This window comes from Cervus elaphus, chromosome 14, assembly GCF_910594005.1.
Source record: "Cervus elaphus chromosome 14, mCerEla1.1, whole genome shotgun sequence".
NCBI classification, from domain to species: domain Eukaryota; kingdom Metazoa; phylum Chordata; class Mammalia; order Artiodactyla; family Cervidae; genus Cervus; species Cervus elaphus.
The window spans coordinates 57,577,612-57,593,779 of NC_057828.1; the positions used below are offsets into that span (position 1 = coordinate 57,577,612).

At 36.2% G+C, this 16,168-nt stretch overlaps 1 protein-coding gene across 4 annotated transcripts in view; it reads left to right on the plus strand.

Moving 5' to 3' along the window:
• The window catches only part of RABGAP1L (RAB GTPase activating protein 1 like), a 671,327-nt gene that overhangs the window by 308,210 nt on the left and 346,949 nt on the right, over nt 1-16,168 (plus strand). Inside the window, exon 14 of one of the 4 annotated variants that reach the window (XM_043922779.1) lies at nt 4,315-5,022. The exons of the other annotated variants lie outside the window; for them this stretch is intronic. Coding sequence (XP_043778714.1) covers nt 4,315-4,347 — 33 coding nt within the window. The 3' untranslated portion in view covers nt 4,348-5,022. Of the gene's footprint in view, nt 1-4,314; nt 5,023-16,168 lie in introns of those variants that run through there. 4 annotated transcript variants of the gene reach the window in all.

Below are 16,168 nucleotides of genomic sequence, written 5' to 3' on the forward strand. Positions count from 1 at the left end.
TACTAGTTGGCTGTATATTCATGGGTTTATTTCTGGCCCTGAATTCTGTTCCATTGGTATGGGTGTCTATTTTTATGCCAGTACCACTGTTTTAATTACTGTAGCTTCATAATATAGTTTGAAATTAGGAAGTGTGATGCCTCCTTTTTTTTTTTTTTTTTTTTTGCTGTTATGATTGATTTATCTATTTGAAGTCTTCTGTGGTTGAATATAAATTTTGGATTTTTTTTCTATTTTTATGAAAAATGTTTTGGAATTTGATAGGGATTGCAATGAATCTGTGGGGCTTCCCCTGTGACTCAGCTGGTAAAGAATCTATATCCACCTGCAATGAATCTATAGATGACTTTGAGTAGTATGGACATTTTAACAACAATATTAATTTTTTTGATCCATGGACATAGCATATTTTTTCAGTTATATGTCTTTTTCAGTTTCTTTCATCAATATTTTATAGTTTTCAGTGTACAGATCTTTCACCTCCTATCTTATAGGTTTGAAATGACAAATGGGATTGCTTTAAAATTTTTTTTTCAGATAGTTCATTGTTGGCATATGTTCAACTGATTTTTATGTAGCAATTTTATATCCTGAAACTTTACTGAGTTTGTTTAATAATTCTATTTTTTGTGTGAATTCTTCATGATTTTCTATATGTAGGATCATGTCACCTACAAACGGAGACACTTCTTTCTGATTTGAATTTTTTTTCTTGCTGAATTGGTCCATTAGGACTTCAGTACTATGTTGAATTTGAAGGCAATGGCAACCCACTCCAGTACTCTTGCCTGGAAAATCCCATGGACAGAGGAGCCTGGTAGGCTGCAGCCCATGGGGTCGCTGAGAGTCGGACACAACTGAGCGACTTCACTTTCACTTTTCACTTTCATGCATTGGAGAAGGTAATGGCAACCCACTCCAGTGTTCTTGCCTGGAGAATCCCAGGGACGGGGGAGCCTGGGGGGCTGCCGTCTATGGGGTCGCACAGAGTTGGACACGACTGAAGCGACTTAGCAGCAGCAGCAGCACTGTGTTGAATTAGGAATGTCGAGGTTGGATATCTTTGTCTTGTTCCTGATCTTAAAGGAAAAGATTTGAACTTTTTACTACTCATATGATTTTAGCTATGGACTTGTCACATATGGCCTCTATATATGTTGAGTTATGTATACAGTTTGTTGAGAGGAAGTAAACAAACTTCATCATGACAAATTCATCCTTATTGTGAAAAGATGTTTAAATTCTCGAGTGCTTTCTCTGCACCTGTTAAGACATCATGCAGTTTTTAAATTTTATTCTTTTAACATGGCGTATCACATTCATTTTGTATTACATTCATTTATTTATGTATATATATTTGTGTATATTTCTCAGACCTTTTCTATGGATATGCCTATTTAACACTTCTTGTTCCCTCTTCTGGTAGAATTCTTACACTTGTGTGACTTCTCTTGACCCTACAAAGTTGTACTGGATGCTTACAGTCTCTTGTTTGCTTACTTTCCCTAGAGCAGTGCTGACCATGTGGGTCTGTGTGGTTTTTCCCAGTCCTGTAGAGGTGGGCCAGTTCTCTTCACATGTGCGCTAGCAGCCTGTTAGAGCATTGGGGTTGTTCACATGGGGCTGGAGACCAGGTGGGAGTGTGTGTGGTTGAGGTGCAGAGAAAATTGGGGTTGTCAGCTGGGGAACAATTGATGGGATCCTCCACTGAGGCATCCACAGCAGTTCGTGGACCACCTTCCTAATAGAATCTGTGGTGCATTTGTAGGATTTACATCCCATTAATGCCCTCTGAGAGCCTCAGCTGCTCTTCTGCCAGCTGTTTACCACTCCCCGTCATGCAGTACCTCCCATGGATCTTGTGGATGAGGCAAGAAAGAAGTGAGTCTTTTGGCACTGTTCTGCAGAGCTGGGGAAGTACCCTACTATTAAATATCATTAGGTATTAGAAGGAAACATTTAACTTAAAAAAAATAAGGCCAAACCAATCAGATAAAAAACCACTTGGAGAACATGGATCATGTGCAGAGAAAAGAGCAAACATGAAAATAGAATAAACTAAAATTAACATCTTGAGATATGAGATAGACAAAATAGTATACTTATACACACACATATATGTTCCTGTAAGTAGGAACATTCAGGGAATTAAAATGAGCAAAGAGACTTTTTTAAAAAAGCAAAATTAAAAAATTATTGTATAAAGAGTTATAAAATGAAGTTGAGGAAGTCCCCCAGCAAGTATTCATAAATACAAAGAGGTAGAAAATAGAGTAGATAATTTAATAGAATTAGGTCATAGCATTAAGAATAACAAACTTGCCATACACAATAACATGAGTGAATCTGAAAGTGCAATTATTGAGTGAAAGAAATAAGTCACAACTATAAAATGCATGTGTCTATTTATATGAATTTCAAGAATAATCAAAACTATGGTCTTGGGTAGAATAGTGGCTAGCAGTCAGAGGTGGATATAGTATAGGATGGTGTATTAATATGAATGTGGCTTCCTAGGTTTTATACCTTGAATGTAAATGTAAAAATCTTTTGACCTGCATGCTTTTCTGTACTTTGTATAAGTTAATTCTGTAAACAATAGAGGAAAAATATTAGATAGTCTAAAAGGTCCAATACTTGAATAGTAAGTGGTCTAGGAGAATGACTTTCCTGGCAGTCCAGTGGTAAAGACTTCAAGCTTCCACTGTAAGGAGTACAGGTTCAGTCTCTGGTCAGGGAACTAAGATCCCACATGCCATGATGTGGGGCATGGCCAAAACAAAAATCAACCAATCAATCGATCAATCTTACTTTTTGAAAGAGTTTTAGAAGATAAAAATAGAGAATAGGAAATAAAGAATTCACAAACATGTTCATGAGTTCCCAGAATGATAGAAAACACCAGATGTCCAACATATTGGATAAAAAGGTGGAAGAAGACAATGGAACAACACTTTCAAATATGTGAGGGATAATTCCAACCTAGAATTCTATACCCAGTAAAAATTAACAAATATGAACACAGATTAATAACATTTTAAGATGTGCTAGGTCTCCATTCATCCTTTCTCAAGCTACTGTGAAATGTTCACCATGAAAGTATGCAAAACCAAAGAGAAAGACATAAGATACTGCAGAGAGAAGACCTACCATGAAAGAGAGGTACAGAGAACCCTCCGGTTGAGGAAAAGGAAAATTTTAACCTGATAGCTGAATGGGAGGTCTGTTGAGCAGCCAATTCAAATCAGAATTCAGAAGGATCTGGGGAGATATTTTTTTTCAAGTTGATAAAATATTGAGAGTATTGGTATCTACTGAGAAGAGATTTATAAAATTAGGGAAGAGTTTTGGGTATGTAGAAAACTAAGTAAAGAAACAGGACAACTATGAACTCAGGGGCTGGGAGAAACAATATGGAAACGGAAATAGAAAAGTGATAGTTTATTGTATGATTCAGCTATGAATAGAGTATGTAAGTACATAACTAATAATAGAAATGTCTCATGTAGATGGTACACTGTGAAGCATCAAAAAGTAGTGAAAGACAAACTCCTCCTCAACACGGACACCAAAAGCATAGCATGGCATGAGAAAAGTAAATTTAGGAATACAGGCCACTTGGTACCATTTATATCAAGTGTTGGTATGTTATGAGTTGTTTCTAAAACCTCATAGAAATCTATAGAGAATAATGTAAACATCTGTATATCTACAACTGAGCTTAAGAAGTTAAGTATTACAAATGTAATGGAAGCCCCCTGTGTACTCCTCTCTGGTGTCATCTTTCCTCCTTTTTGCCTAAAGGTAATCACTGTTTAGAAAAAGTTTACATCTGTCATTCCTATGTGTCTTTATATCTGTCCTTGAATAGTATTTAGCAATTTGAATGCTTTTAAACTTTGTGTGAATGCTGGTATACTATATGTTTTCTTCTGCAGTTTACTGTAAGTTTAAAAAAAGAATTTGTCTTATTCCATAAAAGGAATACAAATAAGGATCTTAAAGGCTAACACAAAACTTTTGGAAAGATGATGGGGCAAGGGAGACGAGATAAACCTTAGATTATTTTTTCAGAAATTTGTGACCCATGAATTTGATCATTCCTCTTGTAAGTGCTCTTAGGAAATGCCCCAAGAAATAACTAGGAATCATTTATGTATCTGGAAGGAAGGAGGGTGTCTCCCTGAAAGAGTATTCTCAAAGCTTGATGAGTTATGAAAGCTCAAAATGCTGGGCTGCACCCCCAGAATTTCTTTTTGAATTGGAATAGGGCCCAAGGTTTTGCTTTATTTATTTATTTATTTTTTTATTAAGTTCCCAGGTGATGCTTCTCAGCTGCTTAACTGAGCTGGTAAGAGAGTGCCCTGAGCTGCCAAGTGTTGGAGTAGCAATTAAAGCAACTAGCCAAAATGAAAGAGTCAAGCCAGGGAAACAGTATGATTGGCCAGGGGGCCTGAGTCCTTGAGTGCAACTCCATTTACTCATTGCAATGCATTGGCTGTGCATCAAATCTGGTGTTGAGAATGTGACTTTCTTCATTTTTCCTGGTAAAGCATTTTCTAGATCTGCCCACAGGCAATCACAAAGCATACATGGATTTTTCACCAGGAGTTGGATTCTTCAGTCCTGATGTTGTTGACTTGGAAGCCACACTTGGAGAACTAATGATCTAAATTGTAAAGTATAGCAGTGCTCTTTTCGTCTGCCACTCATCAGTTCATGCCTACTTAATATATTCATCATGTTGAATTGTCACATTTTCAAAGTAATACTCATGCATCATTTTAAGACAGCTTTCAACCATTTGTTGACTAGTAAATATTAGCCTTGTTACTAAGTAATAATGTGAAATGTTTGTAATATGATTAAACACTAAACCTTACTGTGCTTGAAATTATATGTAACCTCCCACAGTTGAAAATTAAAGTGTTTTGAATCCCAATTTGTAAAGCCATAGTCCTTTGTCTCAAATACAGTTTTGTTTTGTTTTACACTGTAACAGTGTAGTGCTTAAGAGTTCAGGGTCTGAAGCCAGATTGCCTGAGTTTCTTGCAGCTTTGCATCTTTCTAGTTTGGACAGGTTATTCGCTGTCACTGAGTTTCAGATCTATAAAATGGGAATAATAATAGCACCTACCTCATAGGGTTGTTGTGAGAGTTACGACATGTAAAGTACAAATAACAGCGCCTGGTTCCTGGTAAACACATAATTGACATTAACAGCCGTTATTAAAATTGCTCTCAGCATCAATCTCTTTCCCTCTGAGAGGACTTTTGTGTCACATTGAGTATTTTGTTTCGTAAAAAATGAATCATTTGTCATAAATAGGTACCTCCTTGCTTTTTTTTTCTAACAGCTACTAGCTGTACTTTGGTGAACTGTGGATAATATTTAGCCTTTTGCAGTGTTGTGTCCTATTGCAGGAAACAAAATCAGATCTTTAATTACAAGGTAAAGAATAAAATCTAAGTATTAGATTTGAAAGTGAATGGTGATTTTTATTGCAGTTTGTTTCCAGGTGTGTCTGCCATATTGTATCTTTTATTCTCTTAATCCACTTGGACAAAGTAATTTTTGAAATGATTTCAAAATGATTTTCTTCTAATTTTGGTATATTGCATTATAAGGCACATATGTGAAGGATTTGTGTCCCTTTTTATTTCTAATAAACATATGATTATATTTGATTAATTTACTTGCTGAAGTTTTGGGGTTTGCTGCCCTTGCCCAAGTTAACTGTACTGTATTTTTTTGAATATGGAAAATTTTTTGGATTTGATGTTATGGGATCCATATGGATGAAACTTTTCTACCGTGGCCAAAGATCGTAATAATTCCAGGAGATGAAAATAGATGAATTTGGGGTAAAGATGTTTTTGTTTCAGTAATAAAACTTTCAGGATTCTTGGTAAAATTCTAAAGTATTCAGATTCAAAAGGTGGAGGCAATGACTAGAGTATCTTAAAATAAAAAATACAATGAAATGGACTGCAATTATTGTTGTTTAAAAACTCCAAGAGACTTCAAGATAAAGTCTGTGTAGAAAACAAAAACTAAATAATGATAAAGTGAAAGAGGAGAGTGAAAAAGTTGGCTTAAAGCTCAACATTCAGAAAACTAAGATCGTGGGATCCAGTCCCATCACTTCATGGCAAATAGATGGGGAAACACTGGAAACAGTGGCTAACTTAATTTGGGAGGGGGGCTCCAAAATCACTGCAGATGGTGACTGCAGCCATGAAATTAAAAGGCGCTTACTCCTTGGAAGGAAAGTTATGACCAACCTAGACAGCATATTCAAAAGCAGAGACATTACTTTGTCCGCAAAGGTCCATCTAGTCAAGGCTATGGTTTTTCCAGTAGTCATGTATGGGTGTGAGAGTTGGACGATAAAGAAAGCTGAGTGCTGAAGAATTGATGCTTTTGAAGTGTGGTGTTGGAGAAGACTCTTCAGAGTCCCTTAGACTGCAAGGAGATCTAACCCGTCCATCCTAAAGGAGACCAGTCCTGGGTGTTCATTGGAAGGACTGATGTTGAAGCTGAAGCTGAAGTACTTGGGCCACCTGATGTGAAAAGTTGACTCATTTGAAAAGACCCTGATGCTGGGAAAGATTGAGGGCAGGAGGAGAAGGGGACGACAGAGGATGAGATGGTTGAATGGCATCACCAATTCGATGGACATGGGTTTGGGTGGACTCTGGGAGTTGGTGACGGACAGGGAGGCCTGGTGTGCTGCAGTTCATGGGGTCACAAAGAGTCAGACATGACTGAGCGACTGAACTGACTGACTGACTGATAATTAGTTAAACTATACAAAGAGAAGCAGGAAGGGCAATAAAACACTTAAGGAGACTTAGTAGAAAATTAAGAAAAGCAATTTAATGCCTAAACATTGAGTGCAATTAAACATCAAGAGAACATAGGCCTATTGACATATATAAATAAGATTAAGGATGGTTTAAAAAAAATGAAGTCTTGAAGTTCTTTTTCTGACCTGCTGTTCCTTAAAATAAAATCAGTTGTAAGTAAAAAAAAAAAAAAGGTAATAAACTTTGAAAGTATTTAGATATAGTTAAATTTTTAGAAAATTGAAACTTTGTCATCGGGTACCAATTTATTGGGAATTTCAAATGGGAGTTGACAATTTACAACCTGCCATCCAAGTCTAGTTCACTGCCTGCTTCTATGTGGCCTGAAGGCTAATGGTTTTTTATGCTTTAATGGTGAGAAAAAGTCAAAAGAAGAATATCTTAATGACATGAGAAGTTTCATGAAATTCAAATTTCAATGTCTGTAAATAAAATTTTAATGGAGTACAGCCACACTCATTCATTGACTATTGTTAAGGATGCTTTTGTACCAGAAGGGCAGAATAAGTGGTTGTAACAGACACAGTATGGCCCACAAAGATTAAAGTATTTATTACCTGGTCCATTTCAGAAAGGCTTGGCAGATTCCTGTTCGTACCAACCTCCATTCTTTCCACTTCCAAATATCCCATGTTTTCTTGTATTCATGCTCTTACTTAAGCCTCTGTCTGTTTTGAAGTTCTCTTGACTATTTCCATCTGTTAAAATACTAGCTGTGTTTTAAGACCTAGTTCAGATGCCTTACCTCCACATGAATATAATTTCCTCCACCTTTTGAATCCGACAGAACTTGGTTTGTAGTTTTCTTTGAATATTTTCAATATTCAATATTGAAATTTCAATATTCAGCTCTCCACTGTTTATGAACCTATATAATATTCACATTTGAGTTGCTCATAATACATGAATAGGGTTAGAGGAGAGGTGGGTAACAGAGCTAACAGTTTTCAGTTGCTTTTTTTCAGGTCGTTTCCTAGGATCTTTAAGAGTATTTTCCTTGGTCTTATGAAACTGAATAGGCACTTAAATGTTTTTAACAAGTGATGTAATAAAATATATCTTGATTATTAGACTGTCATTTGCTAAAATCTTTAAAAATAGTTCTTAATCCATTCCTTTGAATTTTTTCACTTTTCTAATTGGATGAAAGATTCTTTAAATTCTTAAGTGCTTTACAATTTTTTAGAAGTTTCACACACATGATTTCTCCTAATTCCATAATAACCCTCTTTTCCCCTTACACCATTTTGCCCTTCCCTTCTTCCTCTGCCCACTTGTAACTGCTAGTTTGTCCTTTGTATCTGTGAGTCTGCTTCTTTTTATTAATTTTTATTGCAGTATAGTTGCTTTACAATGTTGTGTTAACTTCTGCTGCCTAGCAGAATGAATCAGCCATACATATACATTTATCCCCTTCTTTTTGAATTTCTCTCCCACTTGGGACATCACAGTACATCAAATAGAGTTCCCTGTGCTACACAGTATGTTCCCAACAGTTGTCTACTTTATACATAGTATTAATAGCATATCTGTATCAACCCCAATCTCCCAATTCCTCCTACCTCATGCTTTTCCCCCTTGGTATCCATACCTTTGTTCTCAATGTTTGTGTCTCTGTTTCTCCTTTGCAAACAAGGTCATCTATACCATTTCTCTAGATTCCATATATATGAGTTAATGCACTACTTGTTTTTCTCTTTCTGACTGACTTCACTCTGTATGACCCTTTCTAGGTTCATTCACATCTCTACAAGTGATGCAATTTCATTTCTTTTTATGGCTGTGTAATATTCTATTATATATATTTATGTACCATATTTTCTTTATCTAGTTCTCTGTTGATAGACATTTAGGTTGCTTCTATGCCCTGCCTATTGTAAATAGAGCTGCTGAGTCTGCTGCTTTTTTTTGTTTGTTTGCTTTATTCACTAGGTTGTTGTAGTTTTTAGTCCATATATAGGTGATATCAATATCTTTCTCTGTCTGACTTATTTCATGTTTTTTTAATGGCTTATAATATTTTATTGTCTCTATATACCACATCTTCTTTATCTATTCATCTGTTGATGACAGTTTGTTTCTATACCTTGGAAATTGTAAATAATGATATTATGAACATTGGGGTGCATGCATCATTTTGAGTTAGTAGTTTTTTCTTTTCTTGAATATTTATCCAGGAGTGGAATTGCTAGGTCATATGTTAGTTCTATTTTTAGCTTTTCAAGAAAGCTCCATACTGTTTTCCAGAGTGGCTGTGCCAGTTTACATCCCCACCAATAGTGTACCAGGGTTCTTTTTCTCCACATCCTTGCCAGCATTTGTAATTTGTGTTCTTTTTGATCATACCATAGCCACTCTGACAGATGATAGGTGCTAGTTCATTGTGGTTTTGATTTACATTTCTCTGATAATTAGTGATGTTGAGATCTCTTCATGAGACTGTTAACTATCTGCACGTCCTCTTGGAAAAATGTCTATTCAGCTCTTCTGCCCATTTTTTAATCAGGGTGTTTGTTTTTTGAGGTTAAGTTATATGAGCTGTTTATATATGTTGGATATTAGTCTCTTATTGGTCATACAATTTGCAAATATCTTTTCCCATTCAGGAGGTTGTCTTTTCATTTTGTCAATGGTTTCCTTTGCTGTGCAAAAGCTCTTAAGTTTAATTAGGTTCCATTTGTTTATTGTTGCTTTTGTTTGCATTAGTAGCCAGATCTAAACAAATACTGGCTGCAATTTATGTCAAAGAGTGTTCTGCCTATGTTGTCTTCTACGAGTGTTACACCATTTCATCTTACATCTAATATCTCATCTCATCAAATAATAAAGATCTTATTAGATCTTTAATTCATTTTGAATTTATTTTTGTATATGGTCTTAGAGAATGTTCTAATTTCTTTAATTTACTTGTAACTGTCCAGTTTTCCCAGCACTGCTTACTAAAGAGACTGTCTTTTCTCCATTTTATATCCTTGCCCCCTTTGTCATAGATTAATTGACCATGGCATTTGGATTTGTTTCTGGGCTCTCTACCTTGTTCTGTTGATCTATGTGTCTGTTTTTGTGTCAGTACCATACTGTTTTGACATAGCTTTGTAGTATAGTCTGAAGTTAGGGAATGACTAACAACTTCTTTTTAAAATCTGGCTAGAATGTTATTAATTTATTAGCTGATCTTGCCATAAATGCCTCATAAATACTGTATTTTTGGCTCTGTAATTTATCAGTATGAATCTTCTTTTTTTTTTGTAGAAAACTTATTTCCCAAAAAACAGAACTATCCAATTTTCAGTTTTTAACCTTACCTTTTTCCTGCAACTTTCTTTTTCTCTCTGAGAAAAGAGAGCTCCTTGCTGCTTTTAGACTAATGCAACAAGTTAAGCAGAGTGTTTCTGATTTAAATTATTACACAGAGCAGATCTGACAGCAAAGTAGATTTTGGTTGTTAAACAGATTTTTAAGTAAGTGCAATGGAGAGGATTGTGAGAGGATTAATTATGCTTTGTTACAACCACTAGTTGAGGAACTGACTTGTCTACAGAGTACTTACATAGTGCCTTGAGTGTAGTCTTCTTGAAAGCAACATTTGCCTTACCTATTTGGAATCGTTGTAGTAGATTGTTTTAATAAACACATCAGCACATTTCAATTAAATTGATAGCGTGCAAAAAAATTAGGTACAGGTCTTAGTGCAATAATTATAATACTTAAGCTTTGATTTATAGAGGGAAAGAGAATTAATTTTTAGGAATGGAATTATTAAATCAGTAAGCCAAAGGAAATTTTGCTTGGCAGAAGAGGATGATTTTAGTTATTACCTTTAGTATGATCCTAAATTTGTAGTCATGGTAATTTAATCAATGTCATGGTAATTTAATCATATTTTATGAATATGAAATTAATTCATAAAAGCATTTTTATGAATGCCTTTGTTATTATATATATATGCGTGTATATGTATCAATGTGTGTATAAATATATGAACATGTTAGTTGCTCAGTCATGTCCAACTGTTTGTGACCCCATGGACTGTAGCCCACCAGGCTCATTTGTCCATGGAATTTTCCCAGCAAGAATATTAGAGTGGGTAGCCATTCCCTTCTCCAGGGGATCTCATTGGCTCAGAGATCAAATCTGGGTCTCCTGCACTGCAGGCAGATTCTTTACCATCTGAGCTACCAGGGAAGCTTTTATATATATAAAAGATCTCAGGAGATTAGTGGAAGCCTGTAAGGCAAACAAATTTCACATGACAATATTACGTGAATGTTTGCTGTAAAGCTGCAAGAATGTATTCAGATAACATCAGTATTTATGGTCATAAGATGCTTCACATATATTGTTTTCAGTTTTTCATCCAGTTTTTTTTTTAACCTTTAAGTAATATATTCCAAAGAATAGCAAGGATAGATAAGAAAACCTTCCTCAGCAATCAATGCAAAGAAATAAAGGAAAACAATAAAATGGGACAGATTAGAGATCTCTTCAAGAAAATTAGAGATACCAAGGGAACATTTCATGCAAAGATGGGCTCAATAAAGGACAGAAATGGTATGGACCTAACAGAAGCAGAAGATATTAAGAAAAAGTGGCAAGAATACACAGAAGAACTGTACAATAAAGATCTTCACGACCCAGGTAATCATGAAGGTGTGATCACTCACACTCACCTAGCGCCGGACATCCTGGAATGTGAAGTCAGGTGGGCCTTAGAAAGCGTCACTAGGAACAAAGATATTGGAGGTGATGGAATTCCAGTTGAGCTATTTCAAAGCCTAAAAGATAATGCTGTGAAAGTGCTGCATTCAACATGTCAGCAAATTTGGAAAACTCAGCAATGGCCACAGGACTGGAAAAGGTCAGTTTTCATTCCAATCCCAAAGAAGGGCAATGCCAAAGAATGCTCAAATTACCGCACAATTGCACTCATCTCACACGCTAGTAAAGTAATGCTCAAAATTCTCCAAGCCAGGCTTCAGCATATGTGAACCAAGAACTTCCAGATGTTCAAGCTGGTTTTAGAAAAGGCAGAGGAACCAGAGATCAAATTGCCAACATCCGCTGGATCACCGAAAAAGCAAGGGAGTTCCAGAAAAACATCTATTTCTGCTTTATTGACTATGCCAAAGCCTTTGACTGTGTAGATCATAATAAACTGTGGAAAATTCTTTAAGAGATGGGCATGCCAGTTTACCTGACCTGCCTCTTCAGAAACCTGTATTCAGGTCAGGAAGCAACAGTTAGAACTGGACATGAAACAACACACTGGTTCCAAATAGGAAAAGGAGTCCGTCAAGGCTGTATACTGTCACCCTGCTTATTTAACTTCTATGCAGAGTACATCATGAGAAACGCTGGGCTGGAAGAAGCACAAGCTGGAATCAAGATTGCCGGGAGAAATATCAATAACCTCAGATATGCAGATGACACCACCCTTATGGCAGAAAGTGAAGAGGAAGTAAAAAGCCTCTTGATGAAAGTGAAAGAGGAGAGTGAAAAAGTTGGCTTAAAGCTCAGCATTCAGAAAACTAAGATCATGGCATCCGGTCCCATCACTTCATGGCAGATAGATGGGGAAACAGTAGCTGACTTTATTTTTTTGGGCTCGAAAATCACTGTAGATGTTGATTGCAGCCATGAAATTAAAAGATGCTTACTCCTTGGAGGGAAAGTTATGACCAACCTAGATAGCATATTCAAAAGCAGAGACATTACTTAGTCAACAAAGGTCCATTTAGTCAAGGCTATGATTTTTCCAGTGGTCATGTATGGATGTGAGAGTTGGACTATAAAGAAAGCTGAGCGCAGAAGAATTGATACTTTTGAACTGTGGTGTTGAAGAAGACTCTTGAGAGTCCCTTGGACTGCAGGGAGATCCAACCAGTCCATCCTAAAGGAGATCAGACCTGGGTGTTCATTGGAAGGACTGATGTTGAAGCTGAAACTCCAATACTTTGGCCACCTGATGTGAAGAGCTGACTTATTTGAAAGGATCCTGATGCTGGGAAAGATTGAGGGCAGGAGGAGAAGGGGACGACAGAAGATGAGATCATTGGATGGCCTCACTGGCACAATGGACATGGGTTTGGGTGGACTCCGGGAGCTGGTGATGGACAGGGAGGCCTGGCATGCTGCAGTTCATGGGGTCACAAAGAGCCGGACATGACTGAGTGACCTAACTGAACTGAAGTACTATACGAAACTAGCTGTGGAGAGAAATTAAGTGATTTGCCCAAGGTCACAGAGGTGGTGTGACAGGTCTCCATTCTTTATACTAGCAAACAGGAAACAAGATATTTGGCTTCTGTGGTCTTTAAACTGTAATCCTCTACTAGTCTCTTTGGAGTTAGGATCCTGGATTTTCAAGTTTTGATACTGTTTTCATTTGTTCAGAAGGAACTAGATTCAGTAAATGGCAAATACTAAGCATCCAAACTAGAATCTCTAGATAAAGTAGAGAATTTTTGGTTAAAATTGAATTTCAAATAACAACTCATAATTTTTTAGCATGTGTATGTCCCCAATATTGCATTGCAAAAATATGCGAAAAAATTGTTTACCATTTATTTGAAATTCAGCTTTAATTGGGTATCTTTTAATTTGGTAAAAATGCCAACTCTGCTCATAAAGGTGGACTAAAGAATCTTTGGGAAAGTTCTGTGGGGGCTGTTCACTGTCATAGAGTACTGTTATTCCTTGAGCATTGTGCAATATGGCCCTGCCTGCCTTTTTTTCGTCCATGGTACAGTTTTTCCCTCTCTCCTATTTGCTAGCTGCATGCTCAGTCGTGTCCAGCTCGTTTGTGACGACATGGACTGGGGCCCACCAGACTGTCTGTCCGTGGGATTTCCTAGGCAGGAATACTGGAGTGGATTGCCATTTCCTTTTCCAGGGAGTCTTCCCAACCCAGGGATTGAACCTGCATCTCCTACTTGTCCTGCATTGGCAGGCGGATCCTTTACCTCTGCACCATCTAGGAAGCCCATTTATAAGCTCAGATTCTTTATATTTATGTATATATAATTGTTCTTTATAATTAATATATAAATGCTTATATATATGTGAATAAAAAACTGGGGACTCTAATTTTTGCTTTTTTGTAAGCTAAGTTCCCTAAATTATACTTCTTTTTCTGGCTTCATATTTATTATAAGCATATACTTTTGTAAACTGTTGTTCCATCCTCATTCCCCATTAAGAGTTTTTATTTTCACTTGGATTTAAACATTGCTTGATTCTGGATCCAGAATCAGATTTTACTAAGTTTAATAAATTTTACTAAATTTACTTTTAAAAATTTATTATTCTTCAGAAGTTAAAAAGAAGTAGGCATAAATACACACAAAAAAATGCTTATTCATTCTCCCTTATAATTTAATTATTCAGTTTTGTTAGTCTCTTTGGATAAGTGTGTCCATGTGTATATCTTTCAAAGATTTTAAGATGTCTTATTTATGTCCCTTGCTTTTAGTAGATCATTAACTTTGTGTATTCCAATAGATCTAGTGTTTGTGTAAAAATGGGGTCATAATCCTTGGACTTTAAGCTTTCATGGTTATTATACGAAATTATGCTTAAATTTTGCTTTCTCACCTTTGGGACTTTAGAACTTTAAAATGCCACTTTCCTGACATGAATGAATGATATTCACTCTAAAGACCACTACTGTTGTAGTTAGCACTATTCTAGTTTACCTTTAATTTTCTAAATTATTTAGAAAGTGAATTTTCTAAATTAATATTTATGTTTCATCTGCATAGGATGTGATGTTTACCATTATCTTTCCTCTGTTGCACATATGTCAAAACTAAACAAAATGAAGCAAAATTTCTATGAGAGCCCCATTTATATACAGATTCCTAGGTTTTTCAGGATTGTACCCAGTCATTTTTTTAAAGAACATCTCCTCTACATGTCTTAGGATTTTGGAATGGTCCATGAGGCCCAGAACTTTGCAAGTCCAGACTGTTAGGATCTGAGAGAACTAGTTGCTCTGTGCATTATAGGCTTAGGCTTCCCTGGTGGCTCAGAATCTGCCTGCAGTGCAGGTAGACCCAGGTTCGATCCCTGGGTCGGGAAGATCTCCTGGAGAGGAAAATGGCTCCTCACTCTGATGCTCTTACCTGGAGATGCCCACGGACAGAGGAGCCTGGGGGGCTCCAGTCCATAGGGACGCCAAGAGTTGGACACGACTGAGTGACTAACATGGCAGTTAATGAATGATTTGCCAAAGAAAATTTGTCTTTAGTCTGAGTAATGACTATTATGAAAGGACTGTAGAAGATGTACTTGGTGCCTGTTAGTTGTTCAGAATCCTTTTGGAAGAACAGAGGTGTTTAGTTCAGTGGGAACATCTTACGTGTTCTTAGTTACAATTTTGTAGCCCTCCATTTCCCAATTTCTTCAACTTTTGTCTTTCTTGAAAGCTGTGTTTTCCTAGTTATGGGGATCTACTTAGTTTTAAGAAACATGCATTTCCGAAATGATTAAGGATTAATTCCAGAGGAAAAAATATTCATTGTGATTATGAATAGTGCTCTGACAACAGGCTTTTGTTTTTCAGAATTGCTTCTCTGGTTTTCATTGAATTAAAATATTTCAACTTTGCCATGGACTTGGTAGGAAAATTGAGAATATTTTAAAATTAAATTGGATGTGTATAATTTTCTAAGCATCAAGAAGATTCTTGAAAAATTCATCTTTTTATACTTCATTTGTTGTAGTGTCTGTGTGTGGTAGTCAGTTAGTGAATATTGTTAAATGAACATGATAGCCTCATATTAATGGAATTTATAAAGGCTGAAATAATGTGCATGTGTGTTTTCTGTAGAAAATCTTGTCCTTATTTCACCTCAGGTTTTTATCATGACATTTTTTTCTTCTTGGCTAATATCCTTTCATCAGTATTTTAATTATTGATGAGGTCTTTACTTGGAGAATTTATTCACATGGATAATTTCAGTGTCAGAGCAAATTTAATATATGGCCTGGAAATTTAATGTATGGCCTTTTCTCAGTGTTTGTATCACTTTCTTTAAAGGTGCAGTTTGAGAATGAAAAGTTCCAAAGCAAAAATAATCTTAACTTTCTGCAACTCTATGGGAGTGTGTGTGTGTGTGTTTGTGTATATGTATACAAAGGTTGAGAAAGAGGGAGAGAAGAGGAAAGGGTGTGGGGATACAGAGACAGGAAGAATTTACATGTGACTTCTATGAAATTGTGATATATCTCTAGGATGACTGACAATGATAGGTTGAGTATGGGAATAATTAAACCTTTTTACTTTTTTTAAAAGAAT